Raw genomic sequence first — 26,849 nt, 5'->3', positions numbered from 1 at the left:
ACTAGCTTTTGAATCACATCCCAATAGTAGGTGGCATTTTTGTCTGAGGAGATGACCAAAAGTCTGGTACACAATCCCCTGTGGAGTCTGCTTGTTAAGTCAGACTTCCTTTACTGGTGTAGAACTTGGACATGTCAGGCACCTCTCCTTCACTGCACTCAGATATGGGAATTGAAAACCCAAATATTTGCAAGCCATGTGGAAAGCTGTTTAAATTAGCAGCAGCTGTGGGTGCCTCTAAAGTACTCCATTAGCGACCTTTACCTTCCAACTAGTTTAACATCTCTCTCCACTGTGTAAAACTGGCACATTTAGTACAACAAAGTGAAGTAAGGTCTGCTTTGACAAGCTTTGTTTTAATCTTGGAATTTTATAGAAACACCAAATCTACATAAAATCTGTAAGAAAAAGTTACAAAAACAGTTGGTCAAAATACACACATTAAAAAAAAAAAAAATACGGAAAAACACAAAAAAAAAAAAAAAACACACAAAGGAACAAATTCCTACTGCCCTGTGAGTTACTGTCCTGTATGCGTTCATCCAGAAGAGATGAAGAAATCTAACAAATTAAATATTAACCGTTTGGCGCTTCTCTATTTAAAACCGGACACATTAGCTCTTATAATAAATGCAGCGATCTGAGGAGTTGTGCAGTGTGCATTTGTTTTCTAGGTTTTGCACACACCTTACAGTGACAAAGGATTCAAACATGTTTTAAATGAAAGTGTTAGTGGTTAATAACAGCACAGGAATGCAGTTCTCACTATTAGAAGTGCAAACCCTACTGCTCTGGCTTACATCATTTGTGTTCTAAGTAGCAGGGGAAAAAAGCTGTGGTTAAATTAGAGGGGTTATTTTAAACTTTACTAGTTAGCCTAAAACTGGTTAAAAATAACCACTACCAGTGCCTATAGTTAACAGCACTAACTTGGGTTCATTCCCTATGACTTAAGCAACTTTTTTGGGGGGGATTTTAAACGTTCATATTGCTGAAGTATCATGCACAGTACATGACAACCTGTTCTGCTGAACGCGTGCAATTAGTAAGAGGCAGATAGTCAACCTTGCCCTGCGTCTAGCAAAACGGAGAGGGAAAAAACCCAGCAGACTCATGCTTTATAGAAAGACTATTTCCACAGTTTTATTTCCACAGTTCTCCTGACAATTGTACATTATTTAAGAACATACTGTACACACAGATACTGAAGCAGAAAAAAAATTCAAAACCATACAAAATGGTCTAATTGAAGCACAACAAAATCTACTTGTATAAAAGAACGCATGTGAACCACTGCTCACTGCTGTGACGAATTACCTTGTTTTTCTTTAAATAGATAATAAAAATACAATCTTTTATGGACCTTGTGCAGACTGCAAAATTAGGGAATTTATTTTAAATGCAGGACAATTAGACAGTTTTGCGACCAAGTTGCCGTGACAACTCCTACTGTGTAGGCACAGGCTGCGTAATTTAGTTTAGAGGTGGAATTACGTCAAGAAACATTACAGTTACTATCACAGACTACTTTTTTCACCATATTTTGTACACGTCACATGATTACAACATTACACGTACAAAAATGAATAATAAAAAAAGAAACTTGAGTGATGACTGGCTTTTCTGTGTGTTCTCAGAAGCAATGAGACGCAGGGTTTCTTGCTTGTTTCCTGGTGTAGTGCGTCTGTGTTGGTAGGTAAATTGTTTAGTGAACAAAAAAACATTTAAAAAAAAAATGTAAAAAGGGATTAAGCAGCTTTTAGTGAAGACAGGTCCACAGTGAGATCTCTGCAGGGTCCACTGACATATCTTAAGAACAGATCTGTATTAGCAAACACTGACTGGTTAAAAATCTAGTATGAATCAAAATGCCTGTCCCTGTGCCAAAACCTCTACTTCACAACATAATGGCAAGATATCTCACTGGTTCAAAAATACTTATCTACAGACACCTATCTATATCATGTTACTTTATGATAATAGACCAACTCTTGTCACAGAAGCATTTTCAGTGAAGTAGGTCTACCAGATTCTGAGCTTAACTGAACCCTCACACCTGTCAGCTGATCATCTCCAGGCTCACCAGTATTGTAAAAGGTTCAAGACAACACTTTTTTTCTTTCTTTCATTTTCACTGTGTAAGGAATGTTGGTTTGCCTCTGTATTTTGTTATTTGGAGACCTGTAACTCCTACGACGGTCACAGGTGAGGTTTGGCTTGGACACCCGTGAAAGCTGCAGCGCTGTGGTGGACACACATCCACACCGAGCAGCACCAGCTTTTCTTTCTTCCAATACAAGCACTGAACTTCTACAACGGAGCTCCATTGTAAATTCCCAGAAGAGGATGGTAAGCCCGCTGGTCTTCGTGTCCGCTTTGCCCCTGTCATCTATTCGCAGGGAAGTAGTTAGGATCAAGGTAACTGTAGCCGGTGTTTTGGGCCATGCAGTAGTCTCTGTCAAGAAAGGTATCTGCTCGATAGATGGGATCCAGCTGGTGATCTGGCTTGTGGGTTTCTGTTTTATGTAAGCTGTCAACACAACCCAAAAAAAAATGCATTGTGCTGCAAGTTACTGAAGTTTAAATAATTTTGCAATTATAAACAACCTTTGCTTGTTGACCTGGGCACTGACCAATAAAAACAGTTAACCCTATTACGCCATAGGCTTCAGATTGATTCTACAGTCACTTTGGCATAAACAAAACCAAGCCAATGTTTAAAGACTATTTAAAATAGGAGTTTTAGTGAATGCAACTACATTTTCACACAGGTTTTAAAAAAAAGATTTTGTCTAAAAGGAACGCATGCAAGAAATTCAACTCACCAGTCTGAACAGCCATCACAGAAATCGACAGAATTATCCTGCGGGCAGTCTTGACAGTGCCACCGGACTCCTTGAATAGGCTCCACTCCGCAATTGTCACACTGTCAATTAGATTTGTACGACATTTAAGTGTCAATCAATCTGCCAATGGTCATCAATGTAAAAGATGTTTACTTCGTATCAAGAAACTGTAGCTTTCAATAATGCACACATTGTCTATCAACTACCCGAATAAATAAATACACTTTCTTCAGGAGTTTGTTCTTATATAAATATATATATATATATTATATATCATATATATATAAAATATATATATATATATATATATATTATATTATGTGGTATAAAAAATGTATATAAAAAATAATATTAAATATAATAACTACTACTTAATATATTTTACATCAGTGTACACTATGTAGAGCGTCTTCAATACGGGAACACGGAATGGAAAAGGCTTCACCGGACATAAATATCTGCAATAATGCTGAGCCCACCTTAAATCCAAGGTGTTGCACCAGTGCGCTTTCAGCATGGGCTTGCTGGAGTTTCAGCTTCTTCATCTTCTTAAGCTGCAGAAGCTCTTTGTACTCCGGTAAATGCCGGTATTCAATTGGAATGCTTTCTTCATCCTGTTAAAGGGAGAGTTGGTTATACAGTCTGTAAGCCTGACAGGATCGCACCTGCTCTTCAGCCAGACGAGAATGATCATTGACTACACCTACGATACCACAGTGCTTTGAGCAAGCCAGATAGGAGATGCAGAGATAGATAATACACACACAAATAAATACATACAAATAAATAAACACATACAACACAGAGTTATAAGGAATCAGAGAAAGCTGCAAAGAAAGGGATTTTTGAACACTTTACATGGGAACAGCGTACTGCAAGTGCAGCTACCCATGTGCACTGGCATCTTGTACATAACATGTTTTTTGGTCATTCTTGGGTGTCTCGGTAAGGCCATAAGGGAGATGTGCGCATTTACTAAGGTTCCCAAGGACATGAGTGAAATCAACATTCTGGCATGCAACACAACAACTTCAAATACATAAATAAATCAAATAAAACCCAATAAGGTAGATCCGCAGTGTCCTTCTGCCTCTTCAAAAGTTCTATTAGCCTAAGATCAAAAACAGTCAAATAACTGCAGTACTGATTGCAGAACATTCAAAGCGCTCTCTTGCTACTGCTAGCTAGTACAGAGACTCCTGGTGGCTCATTCGACGGTCAGGGCCAATTTCATCAAACCTTCTGGTGCCGAGGAAATAGTACTTCTGCGGAGGCTCCATATACCAGATACACCTTGCTGTTCTCTCCAGACAGAACCATGAACTCAATTACCACTGCACCACCTGGCTTGTTAAAATACCAGCTATATCACATGACACCGCTTTTCAATACACCCACAGATCTGCCCAACAAGTACAGGCATTCACCACCATGATGAGCAGCCAAGAACCCTATTAAAAGGTGGATATCTTATAAGAACGATGCAGAAAGAAACCATGAACACAAACACAGCTGACATGATGTCAGGTGTCAGACAATAACAGTAAACTTTACTACTTTCAACCATCTGAACTCTGGATATGGGGTGAACAATTTAAAGTGTTATGTGAAGCATAGAAAAAAGTCTTGCCAAGAACAAAACCCTGACAACAGGGAGTTAGAGTTATTGTTCAAGTGCCCTCCAGTGGACTGGTAGTGCTACTACTCCAGAGTCTTCCTAACATCCACAGCGCCTTAGTAATATCCTACTGTTTCATGCGAATTGTAATACAATTTGTAAAAAGCAGATTTATAAATGTATGCCTTTATAAAAAGCAGGTTTTAGTGTAGCACAACTGCCAAATATCCCTATTTAGTAAATCCACCCATCAGTGAATGTATATACATTTATAAGTTCAGTAAACATGGTCACATGCTGTTGATTTACCAGCATTTTACTAAATTCACTTCTGGCAGAATGTATAATCTATCAAAATACATCCAAGAAATAAAATCTGTCGTATGTTAAGCTGAAGGCTTAAATCAATACTTAAGAGTCAAATTACAATGGTATTATTAATAATAGGGGGAATCTGTATCGGAACTGGTATCTGCCAATTATTGAAATGGAATATCAGTAATTGGAATCTGCCGCAAAAATCACAAACATTGCATCCGTATAAAAAACACAGTTTAGAAATCTGCGCCCCACACAGTATAGTATACTGATGCTTTAGGCAGACTTTAAGCAGTCTTAAAGGTTAGGTTAGCCAGATCACTACCTAAGCTAAAGGTCAACTATTATGTGCTTTCAATACAACTCATGGCCGATTTCTGGCAGACAAAATGAGCATAAAAAGGTTACTTTTGATCATCTTGTCCACTGCAAGTCATTTGTGTCTCCTAAAAAGCAGTCAGCAAATTATTTTAGTATGTCAGTGTTTAAAAATGAATGCATTTCTCAAAATGTTCCTGTGGGTATTCTTACATTTGACATTCAAATGATTCATAACCTACAATTGACTTGCGTATTTTTTTCTTCTGTTCTACATTTTGTTCTTGCGTGCAAACCTGACAGTCCACACTAATTATTTCTGTAATTGTCAAGATTGATTCAGCTTTTTAAATTCTTTGCAACATTAAAAGACTCCATTTGTTACGCAATGTATTAATCACTCAGTAAACCTCACGTTATTTTTAGTCTTGCAAGCATCAAAACGTCAGAGACAATAGGCAACCGAAGTTAGAACATACAAATTTGCGGGCTGTGTAAAACTAAATCAAGCATGTAAGGAAAGCCATGGGAGATTGTATGCTTGTAGACTGCACTTACTGTGCATCTTCTAAACCAATACAGTTCTGATTTGAAAAGCCTGGATTACTTACAGAGTCCTCGGTTGCAAGGTCCTGCAGGTTACTGCAATAGCTGGACCTGTCATCATCATCATCCATGTACACAGGAGGCTCATAGGAGGTCAAGAAAGTGGACGGCCGGTACAGGTGCTTGTTCAGATGGTGTTGTCTTTTGCTGGACGCCTAAAATTTGTATTGCGACATTATCATACAGTAACATTTCTTTTTCAGTGCATTAGTAATTCATGTTTTGTTTCTTTCCACAGGATTACTGGATAAATTAATTATATTCAAATGATTCTATTGAGTTTCAACTAACTTTTGTTTCAAAAGATTTCGTGCTCAGTTTTTGGAAAAGGACGTATGTATATAGTATTATTGCATGCATGTGTGGGAGTGCTCTTGACATGTCAATAGGTGCTGTTGTAACACTGCTGTGGCCTGTCAGAGCAGGAGAACAATTATAAAACCAACACATCACTGTCGATGTACTTGTTTCTTTGAGAGAACTGCTTTTGCAGTACCAGCTATAAATTTTATTTTATATACCTTTTTACTGTACATGTACAAGTTGGGAGTCCTTCCTGGTACTGGAATACCAGCTTTCGTCAGTTTAATAAAATACTTCTGCACTCGACTGGCAACCTAACAAAAAAACAAAAAACAAACACTAATGAATTACTGTAGGACGGGATTTCCCAATCCTTGTCCTGGGGGACCCCTGTGTCTGCTGGTTTTCATTCCAACTGAGTTCTCAATTACTTCATTCAAGCCTTAACTGAACTATTCATTAGCTTAATTAGACCTTTTTAATTGTTTTCAGTTTTTAAATAGATTTCGAGTTAACTATACAATTTTATAAAAGCTTGAAAATCGGCAACTTTTTAGGAGCTGACAACAATTAAAAAAAGGTCTAATTAAGCGCATTAGTTGAATTAAGGATTTGATTAAGTCATTGAGAAATCATTTGGAATGAAATCTAGCAGACACAAGGGGTCCCCAGGACCAGGATTGGGAAACCCTGCTGTAAGATGCATAAAAAGTTATTATTGCTGTTAAAAACAAAACAAATAAAAAGGGGTTTATTTGACCATCAGTCACAGCAGCAATACCCTCCTGGAGGGACCCACTGTAAATTCTTTATCTGTATTCAGGAATTTCCAACTCAAGGCAGTTCGCAGAGATCAATCACCACCTACTGTTCACTCCCAGAATGTGAGAGAACTATATGGGAAAGAACAACAATGTAGAAATAAATTACTGCCCTATTGTTTTGAATATTCACCTCTGCAGGTCACTATAAAAAAGGTATGCAGGGCAGTATATAAATTGACCTAAACAAGCCATCGTCCTGCAGACAGCAGATTAACACATGAAAAAAGTTAATGTTTTTTTTTCTGTGTTATGATGAAAAATACAATGTAGTATCAGTTCTCCTTGAACACTAAATCGCTTACAAAGCCACTGTATGTTAATTTATCTACATTATATCAGAGAATGCTATAGAGAATATAATAACGTACATTTTCCACGATTTGAAATTGAAGAGCATGCAAAATGCCAGGCGTACCTGCTTTGCTGTCCTGTTGCCCAGTTCATCAGCTATTTTCTGCCAGCGTTTGGACTCTACCTCTTCCGGGGGGAACTTCAGCAGCAGTTGCTCTAACTTTTTCTGTACAGAAATAAAAGCACAAAAAACACTATAAATGAAAAATATAATTACATAGTAAAGAATGAATAGATCCGATACAACTGTACTTTATTTATGAAGCCATTTCAGACAAAGCAAAAACAATCTTGTTTTTATGATTGCAATAGGGTCAATTAAGAATATAAAGTCATGCATGGAGGACTAGAACAGTCTTAAAATGGTAATTATGAGCATATACTTTGTTTACCTGTTCTTCTACAGTCCACAGCTGGTTAAAAGTTTCTGGTTTACTCTGATCACAGATTCTTCCTCTTATTACCTGCAAACATTGCACAAAATGTGAAACAAATGGCTTTCATTATTTTGACAGTGCTGCTAGTTACAGGTACTCATTTCAAATGGGATTCTCCATGAATTTAGTGGGTATTGGCCAATGGAATTGCAGTATCATACAGTAACACAGTTGCTGAAGTTATATTTAAACCAGCATCTCCTGGCCCCTGGTCGTCTGCTCCAACTTCCTCTACACTGTCTTTTAAGGTTTTCAGTAACAGGTAATTAGCTAGCAGTTACATTTATGTTCACCAGAAATCTAAAACCTGCCATCCTAAAAGGTAAAGGACTGTCAGTTCAGTTTCACAGGGTTGGTTCATCAGGTATATCACAGCACACACGGAATTGGCTTTCTCTTGCCAGTTCAATGAATGTTCAGCTTGACAACTCTGGAAGGTAAAACACTGCTGCCCCCAAAGCAGCCTTGTACACACTTCAGTGAACGACTCGATTGTCACGCAGGCAAAAGCAAACAGATCGGCACACACAATGTTTTTAATCTTCACATGCACTGCATTGACTGTCCTTATCAGTCTCAATCTGTTCCCAAGACTGAAGCCAAAAATACAGCCCTGTTTCCATAGATACTACCAACACTCTTCTGGAAGGAACTGAAAACAGATTTATATAAATTGTAGTAAAGTGGAAAATACATATAATAACCAATTAACATAACTAGTACATGAAAAATTACTGTGATGCAGATATTACATAGCAAGAGCCATTTTAAAAGTAGAACAAAACTAATTAGCAAATGTTTAAACAAGCCCCACGCATAAGACCCTCTGTGTCTAACATTAATTCTCTCACTACCTATTATGTACTTATGTTTGCTTTGCAAGCCTTGCAGGTGCTGTTTTGAAGAAGGCACATGTTAAAGTAAACATGTATTTTTACATTCTCTCTCTCTCTCTCTCTCTCTCTCTCTCTCTCTCTCTCTCTCTCTCTCTCTCTCTCTCTCTCTCTCTCTCTCTCTCTCTCTCTCTCTCTCTCTCTCTCTCTCTCTCTCTCTCTCTCTCTCTCTCTCTCTCTCTCTCTCTCTCTCTCTCTCTCTCTCTCTCTCTCTCTCTCTCTATCTATATATATATATCTCTACACACACACACACACACACACACACACACACAAAGACATGCAAATTGTACAGGTGTCAGTCACATTGCACGCGGGAGACCTCTATAGCGAATGGAAGTATGTGACGGGCAATATCTATGGAACTATATAACTAGCTTCAGCTCCTTTTATACATCCAACATAGACACCTGCTTTGACATGATTCCAGACAGCAAGGGTGGTATAAAACTGTACCTGTGAGCGGCTGCTTGATACTGCATGCTCAGGAGCATCACTAGAAGGCAGAGCTGAGTACGAAGAGGACTCCCCCCCTTCCTTCTTGGAATCCAGAGGACTTTTAGGTCGAACAGGTAACCCCACTGTAAGTAAACGGCACACCAAAATAATAACAGATTACCAACAGGATATGTGTTGTAGGGTTAACATCTCTCCTCCAATAACAGATTTTTTCTTCATTTCCTGTGCTACAGATAAGGGTCTGTTTATTAGTTTATTACTGTGCATCTGTGGAGAGCGCATTGTATCTCATACCTTTGTCAAATATGAGCTGTAACCTTCTAGTGTGGCGCTTCTTGTTTCTAAACTCCCTCTCGAAGTCTCCAAGGCCAGAGGTATATTGGTCCCACGCAATCTCGGGCAGCTGGACAACTCGCTGCGGACACGGAAGGCCTATGTCAACCTGCAGAAAATCGGGATACTTCACTTCATTAAACACAGAGCTACATTTTACTACTATAATAAAAACTAAAAATGAAGCACATTTCTTTTCACTGGTTAATAAATAAATAAACACACTGAAAGCTACCACTGCACGGATAAGGCCCTCACACTTGAATTCAATCAATGCGCTGACAGAATGCTCCGTACATGCACAGTAAATGAAGCTGCCTTAATATAAAATAGACTGACCTGCTCACAGAAGCATTTAATTTGAAGCAGCTTTCATTGATTTATCTGCAGTATCTGTTTCGCTTGTTTTGCCCAGTTTATTGCGTATTCCAGTATTTTTTAGCATACACGTGGTCTGCATATGAAACAGACATCTGAATACCAAGACTAATCATGAAGCCGCGGTTATCTCTACCGAGGGCTGTCAGAATCAATCCGGTAAGTCTTGCCATAACTTCGAATTTATGCTACCATATTAAAATTCTAATATGAACCATCTACCTACAGCAAAGTGTGCAATCAGCTCCCAAAAATGCTGCCAGCATAGTGCTGAAGCTGTCAACACTTTTCATTGTACATAAAATTAGGTTCGGTTTTCTCTTTTGTCGGTATCGTTCAGTTTGGAATTTTATCCAAATGTTGGTTTCGGTTTGGGAAAATCATAACCGTTGTATCCCTACTTCATCCCCTCCTCTTTCTTCACCCCCATATAGAATCAACCCACTTTGTTATTCCTCAGAAGAGCTTCACTTGAAAGCGTTCTAAAATGATGACATCTAAAACTCCAAAGAAAGTGGCCTTTAATCACAGCTACTTCGTCCTACTTGGATGTACCACCATTAGATAAACAAGGACAATGGTTCTTCTGGAGCCTGTCTTACCCTTGAGACCTCTCAATAGATAAACAAGGACAATGGTTCGTCTGGAGCCTGTCTGACCCTTGAAACCTCTCAATAGATAAACAAAGACAATGGTTCTTCTGCAGCCTGTCTCTTTCCCTTAAGACCTCTCAATAAACAAAGACAACGGTTCTTCTGGAGCCTGTCTTACCCTTGAGACCTCTCAAGGACACCCTTCAAAAGCATGCATTCCAGGATCTCCTTTACCTTTTTAAATTGCACAAGCCAAACAAAAAACAAACAAAACTAGAGATGTAAAAAGGAGGAAGGGCAGTGAGCAGAACATGTATGGTCCATCCTGTTCTGTTCCAGTGTAGTGTTTATTTTACATCCTTTTTAACCAGGAGTGCATTTAAACGCACATGGAAGATTATCAGGTTAAAGCATTAACATATATACGTACACACACAGAACCAGACTGTACTGCTAGAACCTGCAGTGCAGAGGTGAGCAGCCACATCTTAAACAATAAGGTTTTTCATGAATTGAAGTTACTGTAGCAATGCAAAAGGTGAATAAATATACAATTCAGAAATAAACAACACAGACTTGTGTGTGCACCCAGGTTGGTACAATGAACAGCTTACTTACAATTACTTTTCCTAAAGCTAATGCTAAACACAGCCCCAGAGAATCCACAAAAGAAGCACATGTACCCGTTTTTGGAGTTGCTCTACAAAGACAATTGGGTCACTGAGCGATTCCCTCTGGTGCTTTGCTAGGTTTTCCAGGTCCTGGATTGCTTGAGTGCGCTGTGCCTCCAGTACAGTAATGGTCTGCAGCAGCCTCTGATAACTACAAAAAGAAGAACACACATTATTCAATGCCCTTCAAAAAGACTCAGACAGTATCTAACCTGGCAACACCCAGAACGGCAAAAATAAAACTGAATTATTTAACTTGCAGTTTATCATTCACTCACAAAACTGTAAACAGCAGGTTTACAAACTCACTAGCTTCAATATAAGTCATTTTAAGCCAGTAGTAAAACGATTAGTGGATTTCATCACTGCTGCTGTAGGCACACTAACCCCACAGTTGTGTGATGATTTTGCAACGTTGCTTAACATGAAGTATCTTTTTGCAATTGTAAAATAGCCCATTCTGTAAGAACCTCAGCAGTGCAAGAAAACAAAATGCAAAGGTTTTTAAAAAAAGTAGTCAAATTACAGTGAATATATATATATTTTCAGTTTTAGAATCTCTAACCTTTGAAAGAATTGAAAAGGATAAACTAAAAATAATGGTAAATGTTTTTTGTTAGTTGCTGTTGCGGTTTCAGTTAAATGTATTCTTGTGTATGTTATTGTTCTCTTTGTGATGAGGCTAAGGAGATCCCAAAGCAGTGTGTTGCTGCCCAACAGCAATGCAGAGGTTGTGCTAGCTTTTCTGTTCATGCGTTCCTTCAGGGATGTGCATTTTGGTACATTTTTATGAACATTTAATCTCTATGGCATGCAGTAGTTTAAAAAAATCTTTCTGTGTAGATATACATATAAACACACACACTTTTTTTGTTATATATACACCAACAGCAGACCGTTCGCATGACAACGAGATGGGATTCTAAGCACTGTTTGTTGCCTTCATCTACATGTTTTAATATTTTTCCTCATTCCAATAACAGCATCGCAGTGTCTTTTAAGCTGAGACGTTTGATATATATATATATATTTTTTGCTCAGACTCTCTTTCACACACATCCTGATAAGCCACGGATACTTCATCTCCCATTCAAAATTATAAGAACGTATTTTTTGTTTGCGTTTTTGTGCATTACTACTGCTTCGGTCACAGTAATACTCATAGTTAGAAGTAGATGGCTGCAATTCAGGTGAGCAATCTTCTTCATGAGAATCCCCTGAAGACACTGACCGCTTAGCAAAATACTTCAGATTGACAAATGACTTGCTATCAGTGTACACTCTGCACTAGGTATTCATTTTTATGCTTCAACTCTGTAAGGGCATCCCTGTTAAACTAGTGCGGAAAACAACAAAAGCACAACATTAAATTAGGCGACTGCAAAAATGATTTGGTAATTTAAAGTAGCATCGGTGATTACAGTTCATGTAATTTGTCAGCCCTGTTTGAAATAAAATTCATAAAATTAAAGAGACCAGATTTAGGCTCAGGCAAGATATGAAGGTAATTACAAAACAATCTTTGCTTTTAACAGCCTTTTCTAAGTTTAATTATGAAACAAAATCAGATAAATGTCACCTGATTAAAAATAACACCTGAAAACTTTAAGCCCTACGTGTGTGTGTTTGCATTAACTTTTTCCAAAATACTGGTTTTATTTCTTAGCAATATGGACCTCTTCATATGGGGCATAACACATTATTTTAAAATAAAATACCTGCATGGTGGGATGCTGTCGTATTAATTTCCAGTGTTCAATGCGCTGCTAGGAACAGTAACCAAACTATTCTAATAGCATTCGTGTACGTACGCACTACGCCCGACTAAACATGAAACAGTACTTCAGTGCGGACGCTAAACTTTGAGCTGGATTAATTTAAACATTTCTGAGTACGGTTCTAGAGATTGGTTATGTAGTGTGGACAGGGCCTAAAAGTAAATATCCAAATATGAGGCCTATTGCTGCTACCTACAGGACTGGAGTGTACCTTAATTAATGCTGTTATACTGCAGAACATTTTTTTTTTTTTAAATTTAAAACAAGCAAGTATTTTACGGTCATTGCTGCAGTGCAATAGATTACTGTGAATATGCATGTCTGCGTGCCTTTAACATTCTGTGCACCCAGTAAACGCAAGCCAAAATATTTTTCCGTCCAATGGATTTATTTTGAGTCTAAGATGCACAATTTCGCATTAACGCAACCTCTAGCACTGCTTGCAATGCTGTTCGGCCAATCACAAAGCTTTGTTCACCAAGTCATTGTACAAATGATTTTGAAATGTCTACCCATGGATTAGAAGGTTTTTATACTAGCAATCATAAGACGGATTACTTACTAAAGTCCTTCTTGGGCACAATGCCCTGTTCTATTTATAGTCATAGCTAGCAGGCATACATATAGTGATAGAGTACTGACAGGATTACACATCCCAGCTTGTTCCCAGCTAAAGATAACCGAGATACACCATAAAGCAAACATTAGTACATTACTCTATACTCTCGCTCTACTGTTAAAAGGTTAGTTAAAGTAGCTGCAGCATGGCCCACTGTTTGTTCTGTATTGCCTGTGCTGAAGTACTACATTTCTGCCGTTCACGTTCATGGCCTACTGAGTTACTACATTCAGTCCTGGTACACCTCCAAGAGTAAATAAAGCAGGGGTAGAAACCCGGCACTCGATCCTGGTTTTCACAACTCCCCTGGTTTCGTTTTATTACTGGATGTTACTGGAAAGCACCTGCTTAATATGCCCTGAACTGATCACACTTTGTGTGAACAGGCCTCACTTGAGTCTGTGGGTTTACTATTAGGAGTTGATCATGGAGCTTTATGCGAGAAACAATATATTTAACTCATGGCTCTGGACCTTTAAACAATATACACAATTGAAGGTTAGTTCAGAAACATCTGACTGGGTGTTGGGCTAGCGAGAGTTTACGTTTTTTTAAATATTTGTTAAATAATGTTCTTCGATAACTTGGAAACTCCTTTGAATCAATGATATAAAAACAGTGTACTCATCCATATACTATTAAGTAAAATTCAATATCCAAATAAAATGTTGGTGTGTTTTAGTACCATCTACTGGCAAAACTAAACCAATAACAATACTGAACAGCGGTCATATAAAACAGAACTGATGAAGCTGTGAAGCATTTTCATTTGATATCGCAGTGCCAGACGGCAGCTATCACAAAGTCAGCTTGTGACTGTCTTGCTAGGAGGAGAAGCTCCCAAAGAGTGTAAAGGGGGTTCACCAAAAATTACACAAAGATTAAGTGAGCATACATACAAAGCTGCTAACACACACAGGCCCACAGCTTAATATTTTCTGTGTTTATACCCTGTGAGCCAGATATCAAAATTAGGAGTTACCTAGCAGCATATCTTACAGAAACATGTAAATATTACGAGCACTAAAACACATATTACTGTAGCAATCTTTTCTCATTCCAATCCCCATTAAATATTATAAGGAAAGCCAACAATATTTCGGAAACGTTCAACTGTAATAAAAATAGAAGTAAACCCGCCTATTCTGATAAGAAACTGAAAAACCTTGTGGTAGGAAAGTACAGATGTGTAGGCTACTGTCCTGAGATTGAAACACAGCAATCAAATTAAAAATGGGTAACCAAAGATGGAGCAAAGGTATAAATGAATGCAAACTAAATGTTAGCTGACACCGCAGATTCATAACAACAGAATAAATTACATCACCACCCTGTTACACTAAGATATGGAAGTGTTCTTGCAGGGCAATACACTAAATACTGCTATAGCAACAATCACGTAACGATTTGGGATTATTCATGATGAAAGTAAGTTACAAACTGCAGCAAATCTTCACAGCATTTTCAATCACTGTTAATAAAAAATGTGTCTGATACAACTGGTAAAAAATACATGAGTAGCAAAAAAAAAAAATATATAATAATTCCCCCTCCCATAATCTACTAATGTAGATTACACATACTCTTTGTTGTGTTTCAACGCCAAATGATCAGATTCAAAAAAATAGACATCAGGGTCCTCTTCATCCTCATCTTCCTCTGTGGCATGGCTGCTGCTGCTCACAAGCTCTTTGGCGGGTGTCTGAAGTCTGCTGTTTGACAACCCTGACTCTGCTGCCAATTTATCCATTCCTTCCCCAAAACATTCCTTAGCGGTGTCACTGGAAGTGCTTTGCCCTTCATGATAAGACTTGTGTGATTTCCCACAAGGCTCATCAGCTTTAGTTTCGGCCTGTACATTGCTACCATGTGGGCTTTCCTTCTCCTCTCTGACTGACCCATTGTCCCTGGAAGGGGAGTTTAGTTTATGAGGGCTCCCCTTGCTGCAGGCAGCCCTTCTTGGTGAAGTTCTCAGTGTGTATCTGTGTTCTTGAGGTTCCATGAAAGACGTGACTTCATCCAAACCACAGTCCAGTCCTAGAGGTGGCTCAGGTTCCCCTGAGATTGGTTTGTTGTCCAGTACAGCACTTAGGCCACCATTGTTATTCTCAACAACACACTCTCTGGATGAGCTACCGCTGTCCCCCACAACATCAACCTCTTCCTCTGGCTCCCTGAATGACGACGGGTTCTCTGATGAGGAGACTGCCGATGGCTGCTGCAAACAACCGCTAATCACAACAGACGGGCTGCTGCTGCCCGCTGCACTGCGAGAATCAAGCTCTGCTTGCTCAAAACGCAAGTTTCTACAAGGCACATCGGGATCGAGGGCAGAGTTCACTTTGTTGCCATTTAGCAGCGCCAAAGTCTTGTTGCCCGCACTGAGGGATCCAGTCCCAGTTGGGTCAGTGGACACGCAAGAACCAACTGTATTATCGCTACAGTTAACGTCATCCAAGTCTTGCTCGTCAAGTCCATTTGTCATCTGACGAGCCTCACCAGAAAACACAGGCTGATCGAATCTGTCCACAGGGCTGTCTACCTTTTTGATCTCCCCTTTGTCACAATCATCCAGTACAAGACAGCGTCTAGCTCGTTTTGGGCCAGGAGAGTCCTCATCGTTTTCCGCAGCATTCCCCTTACTGCAGGTAGACTTCTCTAGCTTGCCCGGAGAGTCTTCCTCTGAACTTGTCAGCTCCCCAGAACGCGAGCAGCGCTTGATTCGCTTCAATACCGGAGACACCCCTTCTGAATGCCGGCGTTCACAGTTCTCCGTTGCCTGCTTGTCAGGGAAGTCCTTCTCAGAACAGGAAAGGCCTCTCTTTCTGGGGCTCATCCATGACTCGCGGACGTGCTGCTGCTGCTTCAAGTCAGAGACCTTCCCAGAGTTCGTCACCTTGGGCAGCGGTTGCAGGCAGTCCTGCTTTTTTTTGGGCGACCTGGCTCTTTGAGGAGGGATGAGCGAGGAGTCTTCGGGGTGGGCGATGCTGCGATTTCTTAGGGTTCGACCACAAAAATTCTCATCCAAACCATTTATGCCCACTGATGATCTTGTAACACGTGTGGATCGAGAAGCAGCCATACTATGGCAAATCCCTAGAATCTCCTCATCATGGTCCTGTCATCAGCAGCTGTTAAAGGACACCTGAAAACAATCAGGGGAGAGGGTAAATCAAAACCTGCCATCAACACCATAAAAGCATGCAAACCTACACACCTAATCTTTACACATACATATTCTGTCATTTTAATACTATGGTACTGTATCCCCAACAATATCAATCTAGTAGAAAAAGGACAATGTACAAATGACGAACAAAGGAAAATGTACACTGGATGTTTATTTTATGCAGCAACTGAAAGAGAATTCCAATACTGAATCCTGTCTGTGGAATGAAGAAGTCACAGTATTTTCACAGACAGAGACTTCTTATTTTATTTGAATGCAACAGATTGCAATGCAGGTCTGCCAGGGAGATAAACTCTTAATTCAGCAGCACTCCAGGAAGGAAATGTCAATCCATGAGAAAGCAGGTGTGTGTTTGTGGGGGGTGGGGGTGGGGGGGGGCGGGCGTACAGCATTATCATTTGAACAATCCTGCATTACTGCTGCTTTCCTGACACAGTAAGATATGTACACATTTAATTATTTAATATTCACTGATCCATTTAATTAAACAAACATCACTGTAATGGAGGGAAAATTGAATGACAAAACCTTAAGTTAGTTACATTACAGACTATCGACTTGAGAATTTCAGAAACAAACACTATTTACAGAAAATCACAGCATGCCTAAAATGCATTTAATGACCACGTTCTTTTTGAAATTTTAACTCCAGAAATCAGGTAGCAGCCTGAGCCAGCTTGTTGAACACGACTGTAAAGAAGGAAGTACATTTAGTGAGATGTGGCAAGTTTAAGACTCCAGAGAACAGTTAACACCATCCAGTTTTGGACATATGTATTTATATATCGGATTCTGACGACTCGAGTCAACGCCCTGGTTTGAACGATCGCCCCCCCGCCCCACTGTAGCTTTAGCTGGAAGATCTTGCGCACCATTGAACTGTTTTGAGTTTGGTTAGTGTCTTGGAACTAGGGAGAGAGACCATAAAGAATACTGAACAGAGAAATAATATTATCTATTGCCAAATATTCACCATTCCTAATATTGTGATGGTACTTTTGCATATATAGACCTACATATCAATGTGCTAATCATATTCATTGTATAAATACACCTCTCTCAACTACAGTACATTACATCAATACATGAAGAAATAAAGATTTCTTTTTGTTTCACTATATTCATGCATTTATAAATAAGGGTCATATGCAGGCATAAATATAAATCAATCCCTTCCATCCTCGAACTCATAAGCCATTCATGAAAGGCATTTTACTCCTAGCGTTTTCTCAAAGATTTATTCAAAGCCATAAATTGAATATTTCCCAGAATGTGTGTCATGCTGTTGACCTCAGGTCTGGAACACAGAGGCTGCCTGCACTCTCTATGCAGTTATTGACTGTACTGTTGCTTCTCAAGGCTACTGCCATTCCTGGCACTACTCTTTCCATTATGCACAGCCCTATATGCCACCCACAGAATAACTCTAGCAAATACTAAACCCTCACAAATTGTTTTCTGAATTAGCACAGCACAGACAGTTGAAAAGTTAAAAGTAATGCTTTTTCTAATTATATAAAAAAAAAAAAGTGCTTGTGCTTAACTGAAGGGGAAACTGAAAGCTCTCCAATTAAAAAAAACAAAAAAAACAAAGTGTTTCCCTCTTCAGAAACCTTTTAGGATACTGGTATAAAGCATGCCAATGTAGAGTATCCCCCATGATGTGTTATTTGATCAAACAAATGCAGATCTCTTCCAGAATTTCAGAAGATGAAGTTTGGCTCCAGACAGGGTTGCAGGACAAACTGAAATTAACTTACAGATCCCACTGCTGTGCTAATTGGTTTCTAGCCCTTCTACGCCTGGTGTTTGTTCCAACCCTGTTCTAAATTGTTTAATTGAACCAATTAAACCTCCAGCCAGACCCTGAGGTAGCTAATGATACCATTTTGCCTGTTAAACCTGGAGTGGAATGGTCCTCCAGGACCTTGACTGAACATCCCTGATGCCTAGCCTTTTCCTCTTTACTGAAAACTAACAATGTCATCAGGGGCTAATTGGACATCTGCTGCCTATAAACAGAGAATGGCTACTGTATTATCGTCTACAACCCATCTGCGTCTCTAAGATTTTCTCTTCTTGGTTTTGTTTGTTTTACATCCAACAGGTTCACTTCCCTTTTTTTCCCCAGCTTACGCCCTGCCCTGAAGAGATGACACTTGGGCCTGGTCAACAAATACAAAACATCACACACACTGTCAAGCACACACAGGATACACCATATTTTTTCGTCATCTCTGCCCAAAAAAAGCAACAATAAAAATGACTGAATTGACCAAACCAGGCTTAGCAGATAAGTGAAAGTTTGCATGTTTTAAATACAAGTTTTAAAGTGTGCGGTACTGAAAATACACAATTCCTTAAACTGGAGGGTACAATTTAAATAACAAAGGACTGTGATGAAAACGGGTTACAACACTTTTAACTCTGTTTCAAGGTGTAATTAGTTCCCTAGAAGAATTTTAATGTCCATGTATCATGATGACATACAAGACAAAGACCTACTGCAGTGCACTGCTTGCATGCCAGTTGAACTCTTACCTGAACTGCAGACAGTGTGGAATGCTGCATGAGTTGACAAAAACTAAATCAAACTGGCACTTCTTAAATTCTGTCCTCTCTTTCATTAACTACCAGTGGTGTTGTCACTTATAACTTGTTGCTACCCTGCTATACACCTCGGGTTACTATTTGTGATTTGCTGATCAGGACAAAAGCCGCATTCACAAGGTGGTAGGCACAGTTAAATATGCCATGTTAATGGTCCATATTGAGCTAGCACACTTAAGTGGTCACAAACTCTCAAGGGTAGATTTTCTACCTACAGCTGTCACTGGCTGCCTTTGTTTTTAAAATCCTACATAAAGTACTGCTACTGGTCTCCTTTAATTAATTATAGCACTATACTTTCATCTTTCAGTTTGGTTTTTGAACAACGCACTTAATTCGAGACTGTAGACATTTTTTTGAATCAGTACAGAGCTGGATTTTAAATCATTCTTGGTACATTATTTACCTGAGGTACATTTTTTTTTTTTTTTTTTTTTTTTTTTTTTAAAAGCAGCATTAAAGATTCTTGTTTTTCTTTACACTGAAAATAAAGAACTTGTCACTCCAGTAATCTGGTTCCTACATTTCCACTGCTTGTGTAACGATCATGAAATATGATACATTTATGCATTCTGACCATGCACAGAAAGAGCTTGGAGCAAAACTGTATGAGAAATGGTATCAGATCAACCACAACAGGTTTATTAAATCAGAATAAAATTGGATGATGGAACGAAGGCACCTGCTTAAGTAGAGACTTCTTTTGTGTCACTTTGCACCTGTTAACTGCTACAAAAATATAATCTCAATTAAAGGAAGAGGATTCATTCTTTCACACGGTTTTCTGTTAAATAAATGCATTGAAAGGGATATTCACATGGTAAAAAAACTTTTGAAACATGTCGCTATTTTTTAAACTGGATGTAATACAACACAAAGGACTCTGTTATCCAAACCCGAGGATGGCCGGTGTCCGCGAGAGAATCTTGTCAAGAGTACAAGTCCACATTTTATGACATACTGTAACGGTCCCTTCATAGAAAAAGGCAGTACATGAAGAACATGGATCTGTTGTACATTGTGCTCTTATCCTTGACTTAATGCAATTCCTCTTTGTGGTGACTGAGACATGCAAGAGCACAACACATTAAGGAAGTCTGGCACAGCTCACACTACACCCGTAAATGTGAACAGGTTACAGAACCTGTTTCTCTTGTCAGCTAACGGATCATGTTTAACGTGCTCATGCCTTAGGCATTAATTTTAGTAATGAGGAGAGTGGCGTTTGATTCGAATACTTGGAAACTGTAATGCTCAAGTACTATCCCACCCCTACTATCAAAGACCGCAAACTTTGAAATAAAAGTGTGCATCAGAGATTAGTCGCAGTGCTCTTTACAATTCCAAAATATTGTGATACTTCACCACTAGTAAATTACCTTTTCCAGAAGTGAAAGTATTTCCAACTTGTTTTCAATTGTAAGCACAACTCGCTTTAACTTTCCTGCAGCCATTTATTTATTTATTTATTTTAAAACCATATCATTTTAGGCAAAAAAAAAGACTAGGTTCCTGTTTTATTGTTAAGTGAACTTTTAAGAAACACACTATTCTAAAAAATGTATACTATCCGAAAATGTGTTCAATATGTATATAATTACAACCATAAATAAACATTTCAACATACTTTGTGTACATTTTTTTTTTTTTTTTTTTTTTTTTTACTTTGTAGTCTCTGTGATGCTAAAACGTTATTTGCTTATTTAGGGTTTATTTGCTTAAATACTAACCAGGACAGGACAACACCTGCATACTTTGTCGTTCTGTCACAGCCAGTTACAGAAGAGTTTGTCAATCCATGGAATGCATCATTGGACACAACTCCCTTCTTCACAGCCTAGGATACATAAGAAACTAAACATGTAAAATCTGCACTACTTTCCAGTGCACATAAAACTACTGAGACTTATTTTTCTTGAATTGTTTTAGAGTAAAAGTCTAAAGCCTGGAGACATACCACTTCATTGTAACCAGGTCCCAGAGAGTTTAATTTGTTAAGTGTGCATCATCAGAGGACAACAAATATAACTACGTTTATATGGTCAAATGCTTTTAAAATGTATCTTATAAACTGCAAAATATATATTCAGTGCATCGTGAGCAATAACCCCCCCCCCCCCCCCCCCCCCCCCCCCCCCCAAAAAAAAAAAAAAAAAACAAAAACAAAAAAAACAAAACCTTTAGTTGTTCTCCAACTCCCGGGGTTAAATAACTATATCGGTGACAACCGTGTAAAACCAGCCTTCAAAATGAGAAAACTATAACACTGTACCGGTAAACGTGAAAATAACAGTAAAAGTTGTGATCGCTGGTTAAGTGAAGGGGAGAGCGTCACCCAACGAAAACTGTCCTGTAAAAAACACGTTTTAAAACTTGACATTTTATTAATATTTTAAAAATATGGCTACTATAAAAATGCACGTGTACGTAGCGATTCCCTGCACCAGTGCCGCTGGTGCGCGTGGTGAACGTGTGCATGTGCTCCTCTTCTGAAATGACCCTTTACAATTAAAACTGCTTTAATAACATTTGATTTGTATTCCTTAATACCCGTATCACCCAGGGCCCTTGCAGATAGATAGAAAAACGCGATGTTCTGAACTATAATTAGCTTGCACCACCGCAAAATGTAACGGAAAACAAATTATATCGATTTACCCAGATCAAAGACAGAAAACCCCGTCTTGTTATTCTTGTCCAGAGAGCGGTTTCTGAGCAGAGCTGATCTGATCTTGCCTAACCACTGTTTTTCTCATGTTATGTTGCTCGAAGAGGGCCTTAGCAGCTAAGAGAAAATCCAGGGAACTGAATGGAAATGAAGCCCGAGAAGTGCACACGCAACCCGGTCACAACACTCTGATGAACCTGCGCTCTACGGAAAGCGTGGCAGAAAACTAGCAGTAATATGTTCCAAATTGAAATAAATAAATAAAATAGACTTTTCTCCAAAAGTGTCCCCCCCGTTGCATAGCATTATTTCAATTGAAAAATTAACAGCAGTGAAAAGTGCACAGCCTAGTCGCACCCTACTGCATGATATAGTCACATTGACACAAATCAAGCATGCATATTTTCTGCCTTTAACTCTAGGAAGCGAAACTCGCTTTTTTTTTTTACAGCTAGAACTTTGACGCAAATAAACTGATTTAGCACCCTGCAGCAAAGGGGTGGGGAGAATATTGTTTCTGCAAAATCGGGTGCTCTTCTGCTAAGACAGTGCGGTGACCAGATGGCCTGATCATGATGCCTGGTGCAACGAGAAGGGAGAGACACACGCAGGGACCGAGGGGGTAGGCGATTGTTTAGCGCAACAACTTTCCTGAAGAGAAGCATACACTCGTTTAAAATGGTGGGTTCCAGTAGAACACTTTGCGCTAAACCCCGAGCCCGGTCAAAGTTCTAGTTTTAAACGGGGAGGGTTTCGAGGCGGACGACAAAGTGATTTAATTTGAAAAATGGTATTTAAAAGAGGGAGAATTACACTTACCTCACTTCCGCAATAGGTTTGCAGCAGTCTCGGCCGCCGCCATGTTTTCTATCCCCTGGCTCTGTGCTGAATCCCACAATCCCGCCCGCTCGTGCGCTTGCTTTTTTTTTTTTTTTTTTGGCTAAAAAAGGCTTGCGGCGGGTAGCATGGGCAAGGTGCTTGCAGTTATGTGCAGGCAGTAACTAGTGCGGTATATCACTTTGATTTTATTATAAATCTTGACTTACTGTGACCACTGCACTTAGACAAATATTTTATAATTTTAAATTTTAAGAGGGCATTCCGATTTCTAGACAGTTACATAATTGGGGTTTATGAAAAACTGAATATACAAATGCAAATGTTTAATTTAATCTAAATATTTATTTTTTTTTTTTTTTTTTTTTAGTCAGTAATAGCGAGGGCTAAATGTAACAAGAATACAAATTACCTGGTGAATATGTGAGGAGGATATTACCTGGTGAATGATGTTACCCCTAGGTTTTTGACTTACCCCCCCCTATGGAGTCCGTCAAAACGCCAGGGTAACCTACTCCCCCCAGGTGTGAGGGTCGATCCATTTCTCTCAGTTAAAGATGAACCCAGTACACATTGTTTATTAACTGTCTCAATAGAAATGGTTGCAGTCGTTAATAACAGTCGTAAATAACCTGTTATATCCCGTCGACCGGGAAACTCGCTACAGTACAATCACATTAATGACAATATATATATATATATATAACTATATATTATCTATATATATATCTATGATATATGTGACTATATATATATAGATATAATATATATTATTCTTCGGATCTCAGTGCTGTCTTGTAGGTACAGTAAAAATAAACGAAAGAAAAGGTACACGTGTGATTTAGCCAATCAGTTTTGAATTTCTTGGTTATAAATCTTACAGCAACCACTTTTATTAAACAAAACAACAACAAAAAAACTTGTACAATATGTATAATATTATGCTGAGAAAAAGAGGGGTGGTAATGTTTTTGTTGCCAAGTAGTGCGCGTTTATCAACCACGCATGCGCTATATATAGTGATGTAACACATGTAACTTTTTCACCCACTTTGAGGCGCCCAGTGGTCGTACCTCTTCAGCAAGATAGTGTTCATGAGAGATTTCAAAAAGGGACAACGTAAGGCGGCACCATCTCTGTTTTTAAAACAGAATGCATCCAAGACAAAGCAGATTTAAAAGTCCATTGGGAAGAGTCGGCACTGGTAAAAACCTTTGGAAGCTGGGTTTTTGAAAGCAGTGGTGTGGGTAGTAGAACTAACAAAAGCAATCCAATCTCAAATATGAATGAACCAGAAAGCGCCCCTGCATAATTTAAAAGAGAGTTCACGTCCATAAAGTGCAATTATGATGATACCTCCAGTTTTGAACATTATTCTGAGGCTGGTTTATACATGCAGAAATACGATCGGAACGTACACGTGATTTATTATAGTTGGTAGTAACACTGAAGTCAACTTTGGTATATCTCACATTTTACCAGGCGAAACTGAACGGACGAAATCAATAGGCCATAAAGTATTTCAGTAATCTACATCTGGAATATATACTAAAAAAAATGAAACTGTGGTTGATTTAGACAGAAGTGGCACTTACGTTTGCAGATAAGTTAATGTGCTGGTACCAGAACAAAGGAGTCTTACCAGAATTAACCGAATGCATACAAAGGGAGACACGGGCGATTCCGACACAGGCGATGATGTACAGAATTCAAAGAACGCTCTCACAAGAAAACTAGAAGGTAAAGTATATAAATACACACATTTATTTATTTGTTTGTTTGAGTTATAATGATGTCATTCGAGAAGTACTGTCTTAATCAGTATTGGCAATCAAACTGAGAATCTGACCGTTATAGAACGCAACCCATTTTATAATTAGGCAGGAGGTGTGAACAACCATTCCAGGGTATGTGCAGTAGTTTAGAAATGGGACAATTTACCCCCAACAATTCACACCAAAAAACAACAAGCCTGTCCCAGATTTTTAAAGGTCTGTTGTTGCTTACCTTAAACTGTAGATACACCACTTTTCACCTCAACCAGGTTGTGTTGTGTCCCTGAATTACTGTAATAGCATTCTGTCAAGAAAATAGGACCAGGCTGTCTGATGCCATGGCAGTGGTCAGTTTGTAAGTTCATAAGTTAATAAAAAAAAAAACATTCAACCATCTCCTTTGGCACCATAATGCAATTATACCTGACAGGTAGCCTATCAAAAGGGAGATGGGCAGGTAAGCCGAGCACCTTGTTGTCACAGGTGGCATTCAGTGTTTGCGTCCCTGTGCTTTACTAACTGCTAATTGGGCTATTTCAGTATTTTTTTTCACTATTTTAAATTTGTTTAGTCTACATGGTCTACAGAGAGAAGATATCCACTCATCTAGACCCCACCGAAATCTACATTCCTACATGGTAAGTTTATACTTTTACCTGTCCAGGTAGAGTCCAGTAAAGCATACTTGCCTTAGTGGAAGAAGGATTTGCATTGCAAAGCAAACATGCTAAATATGTCCCCCCACAATTGTTTGGGGCAATTGTACCCTATACTGGAACTCATCAGCCACTTAGGGTCAGGTTTATCAAAATCATTTTTTTTGTGAAAGGAGAATGTAAATGTTACTGAACCAGTAACAGACAACTTAAATTAGCAAGCTTTGATAAATAACAGTTTCATTACAAAATGATCCAAATTACACTTGAATGAAACCTTGATTATTCTGGTCATTCTCAAAGAAACGGTCCAGCTCCAATGACCCCCCCCCCCCCCCCCAAGCCTCCTATGTGTTATTGTTATATAAACAGCAAGAAATAACCCATAGGCAGTACAATTGGCAACACATGAATATATATCCACATTTTAGAGACTGAGCAGAAGTCGTTGTCGAGGAGCTTTCAAAAGTGAAAACACATTTAAAAAAAACAAAACAAATCTCGATCTCTAGTTAAACGGGTAAAGTGACAGATGACATCTGTGCGGCTAACAATAGAAGGTTTAAAATCTTTTACAACCGCCTGTATTGTTATTCCATGCCACTGTTTCGTTTAACTGTAGAGGAGTAAAAATTTTTGTTTCACTTTTATTTTAAATAGTCATGGGTTAAGTTCAACAATTTGTGTAACATAGTGCAGCTGTGCCGAAACGACGATGCAATGTGATCGAACATGTCACAGTCGACATATCTTATGTTGTACATTGAAGAAAGTTGGCTAAGTCAAATGAATTTTCTACTGATAATTATCACTGGGATGTTTCGTGTGTGTGATCCATCTAGGTTCCAGACTGTATTATAATTCCCTATGTATAAAAACATAAATCCCTTCGACCTTTTGTATAAAATATTCCTTGTGTATTTCAGTAATTACATGTACCTGCGACAACCAGTCGTGGTCATACCCAAGTTATGGCCATGCGGCCCCACCGGGTTGGACGTCGTGTGGTGAGACCCCATTTCTGGGGTAAATAAGACACTTTTTTTTTTTTTTTTTTTTTTTTGAACTACAGTTAATTTGTGAAGAGAAACTTGGACAACATGTTTTTTGGTGAAACGAGCAGCTGGAAGACACTTTCTCCAGGTACTGCTTTAAAAGGCTCTCCAGTAAGAGTAGAAGGCAAAGCATGCAGAAACCCAAACCCAACCAATCAGGGCCAACTGAGGCACTGCAATCTTATGCCATTCTTACAAACCAAGTCAGAGCACAACAAAACACTGAGCATGTCACCAGGACTACCCAACTCCAAACATCTGACTAAAATATATATGAAAGGTGCTGAAGTGTGTATATTTCAAATCTTCTGTAACACTTGAAAAAGAATTACCCCACACCAATTTAAAAGCAACTGCAATTATTTCTATCATTTAAATTTGAATATTATTATTAGTATCTAGTATGATCACGGATTTCACACAGACTATGTATTCCTATTCAATTTCAGCTATTATAGGAAGACACTATAAAAAGTTAGATTACTATACGAACAAAATGTGTTCTTGCACTATGAGAAATGTTTTGTTATAGTATTTGCTTTTTGCAGTGCTTGCTGAACCCTTAAAGTATCTGGTAAGAGACACATCTCCACAGACTGCAAAAAGCACAAAGGGTCTTGGGGAGAAGCATTGTCACTATCTACACACTCAAGAATTCTGTAATCAAAGTGATTTCTTCAGAAAGATTATTAATTAGTAAGTCATGTAGGACA

The 26,849-nt window shown here is 38.7% G+C and overlaps 1 protein-coding gene across 2 annotated transcripts; it reads right to left on the bottom strand.

Annotated features, from left to right (window-relative positions):
* Positions 1 to 1,117: 1,117 nt before the first annotated feature.
* On the bottom strand, positions 1,118 to 22,958 carry LOC121326996 (ZZ-type zinc finger-containing protein 3-like). 2 transcript variants are annotated; one of them, XM_041270713.1, is made up of 13 exons: positions 22,633 to 22,958; positions 20,876 to 20,982; positions 14,929 to 16,490; positions 10,961 to 11,099; positions 9,268 to 9,415; positions 8,971 to 9,095; positions 7,577 to 7,648; positions 7,249 to 7,350; positions 6,228 to 6,323; positions 5,712 to 5,861; positions 3,326 to 3,460; positions 2,826 to 2,926; positions 1,118 to 2,530 (listed from the first exon to the last, which is right to left on the bottom strand). In XM_041270713.1, the coding sequence occupies exons 3-13, from the start codon at positions 16,425 to 16,427 to the stop codon at positions 2,386 to 2,388; spliced, it is 2,712 nt and encodes a 903-aa protein (XP_041126647.1). In that variant the 5' UTR covers positions 16,428 to 16,490; positions 20,876 to 20,982; positions 22,633 to 22,958; the 3' UTR covers positions 1,118 to 2,385. The 2 variants fall into 2 exon arrangements, with proteins under 2 accessions (XP_041126647.1, XP_041126648.1); XM_041270714.1 differs by lacking the exon at positions 20,876 to 20,982.
* Positions 22,959 to 26,849: the final 3,891 nt, after the last annotated feature.

Source organism: Polyodon spathula, chromosome 14 (assembly GCF_017654505.1).
Source record: "Polyodon spathula isolate WHYD16114869_AA chromosome 14, ASM1765450v1, whole genome shotgun sequence".
NCBI classification, from domain to species: Eukaryota; Metazoa; Chordata; class Actinopteri; order Acipenseriformes; family Polyodontidae; genus Polyodon; species Polyodon spathula.
The sequence above is the reverse complement of the archived record's forward strand: the minus strand, read 5'-3'. Positions and strand labels throughout refer to the sequence as shown.

Bases quoted from the DNA above. Each gene is read 5' to 3' on its own strand.
- LOC121326996 (XM_041270713.1), bottom strand. From the start codon at position 16,427: ATGGCTGCTTCTCGATCCACACGTGTTACAAGATCATCAGTGGGCATA. The intron at 7,351-7,576 runs GTAAACAAAGTA...ATTTCTGTACAG, and splicing joins TGTGGACTGTAGAAGAACAG to AAAAAGTTAGAGCAACTGCT. The intron at 2,531-2,825 runs GTGAGTTGAATT...TTGTGTTGACAG, and splicing joins TGTGATGGCTGTTCAGACTG to CTTACATAAAACAGAAACCC.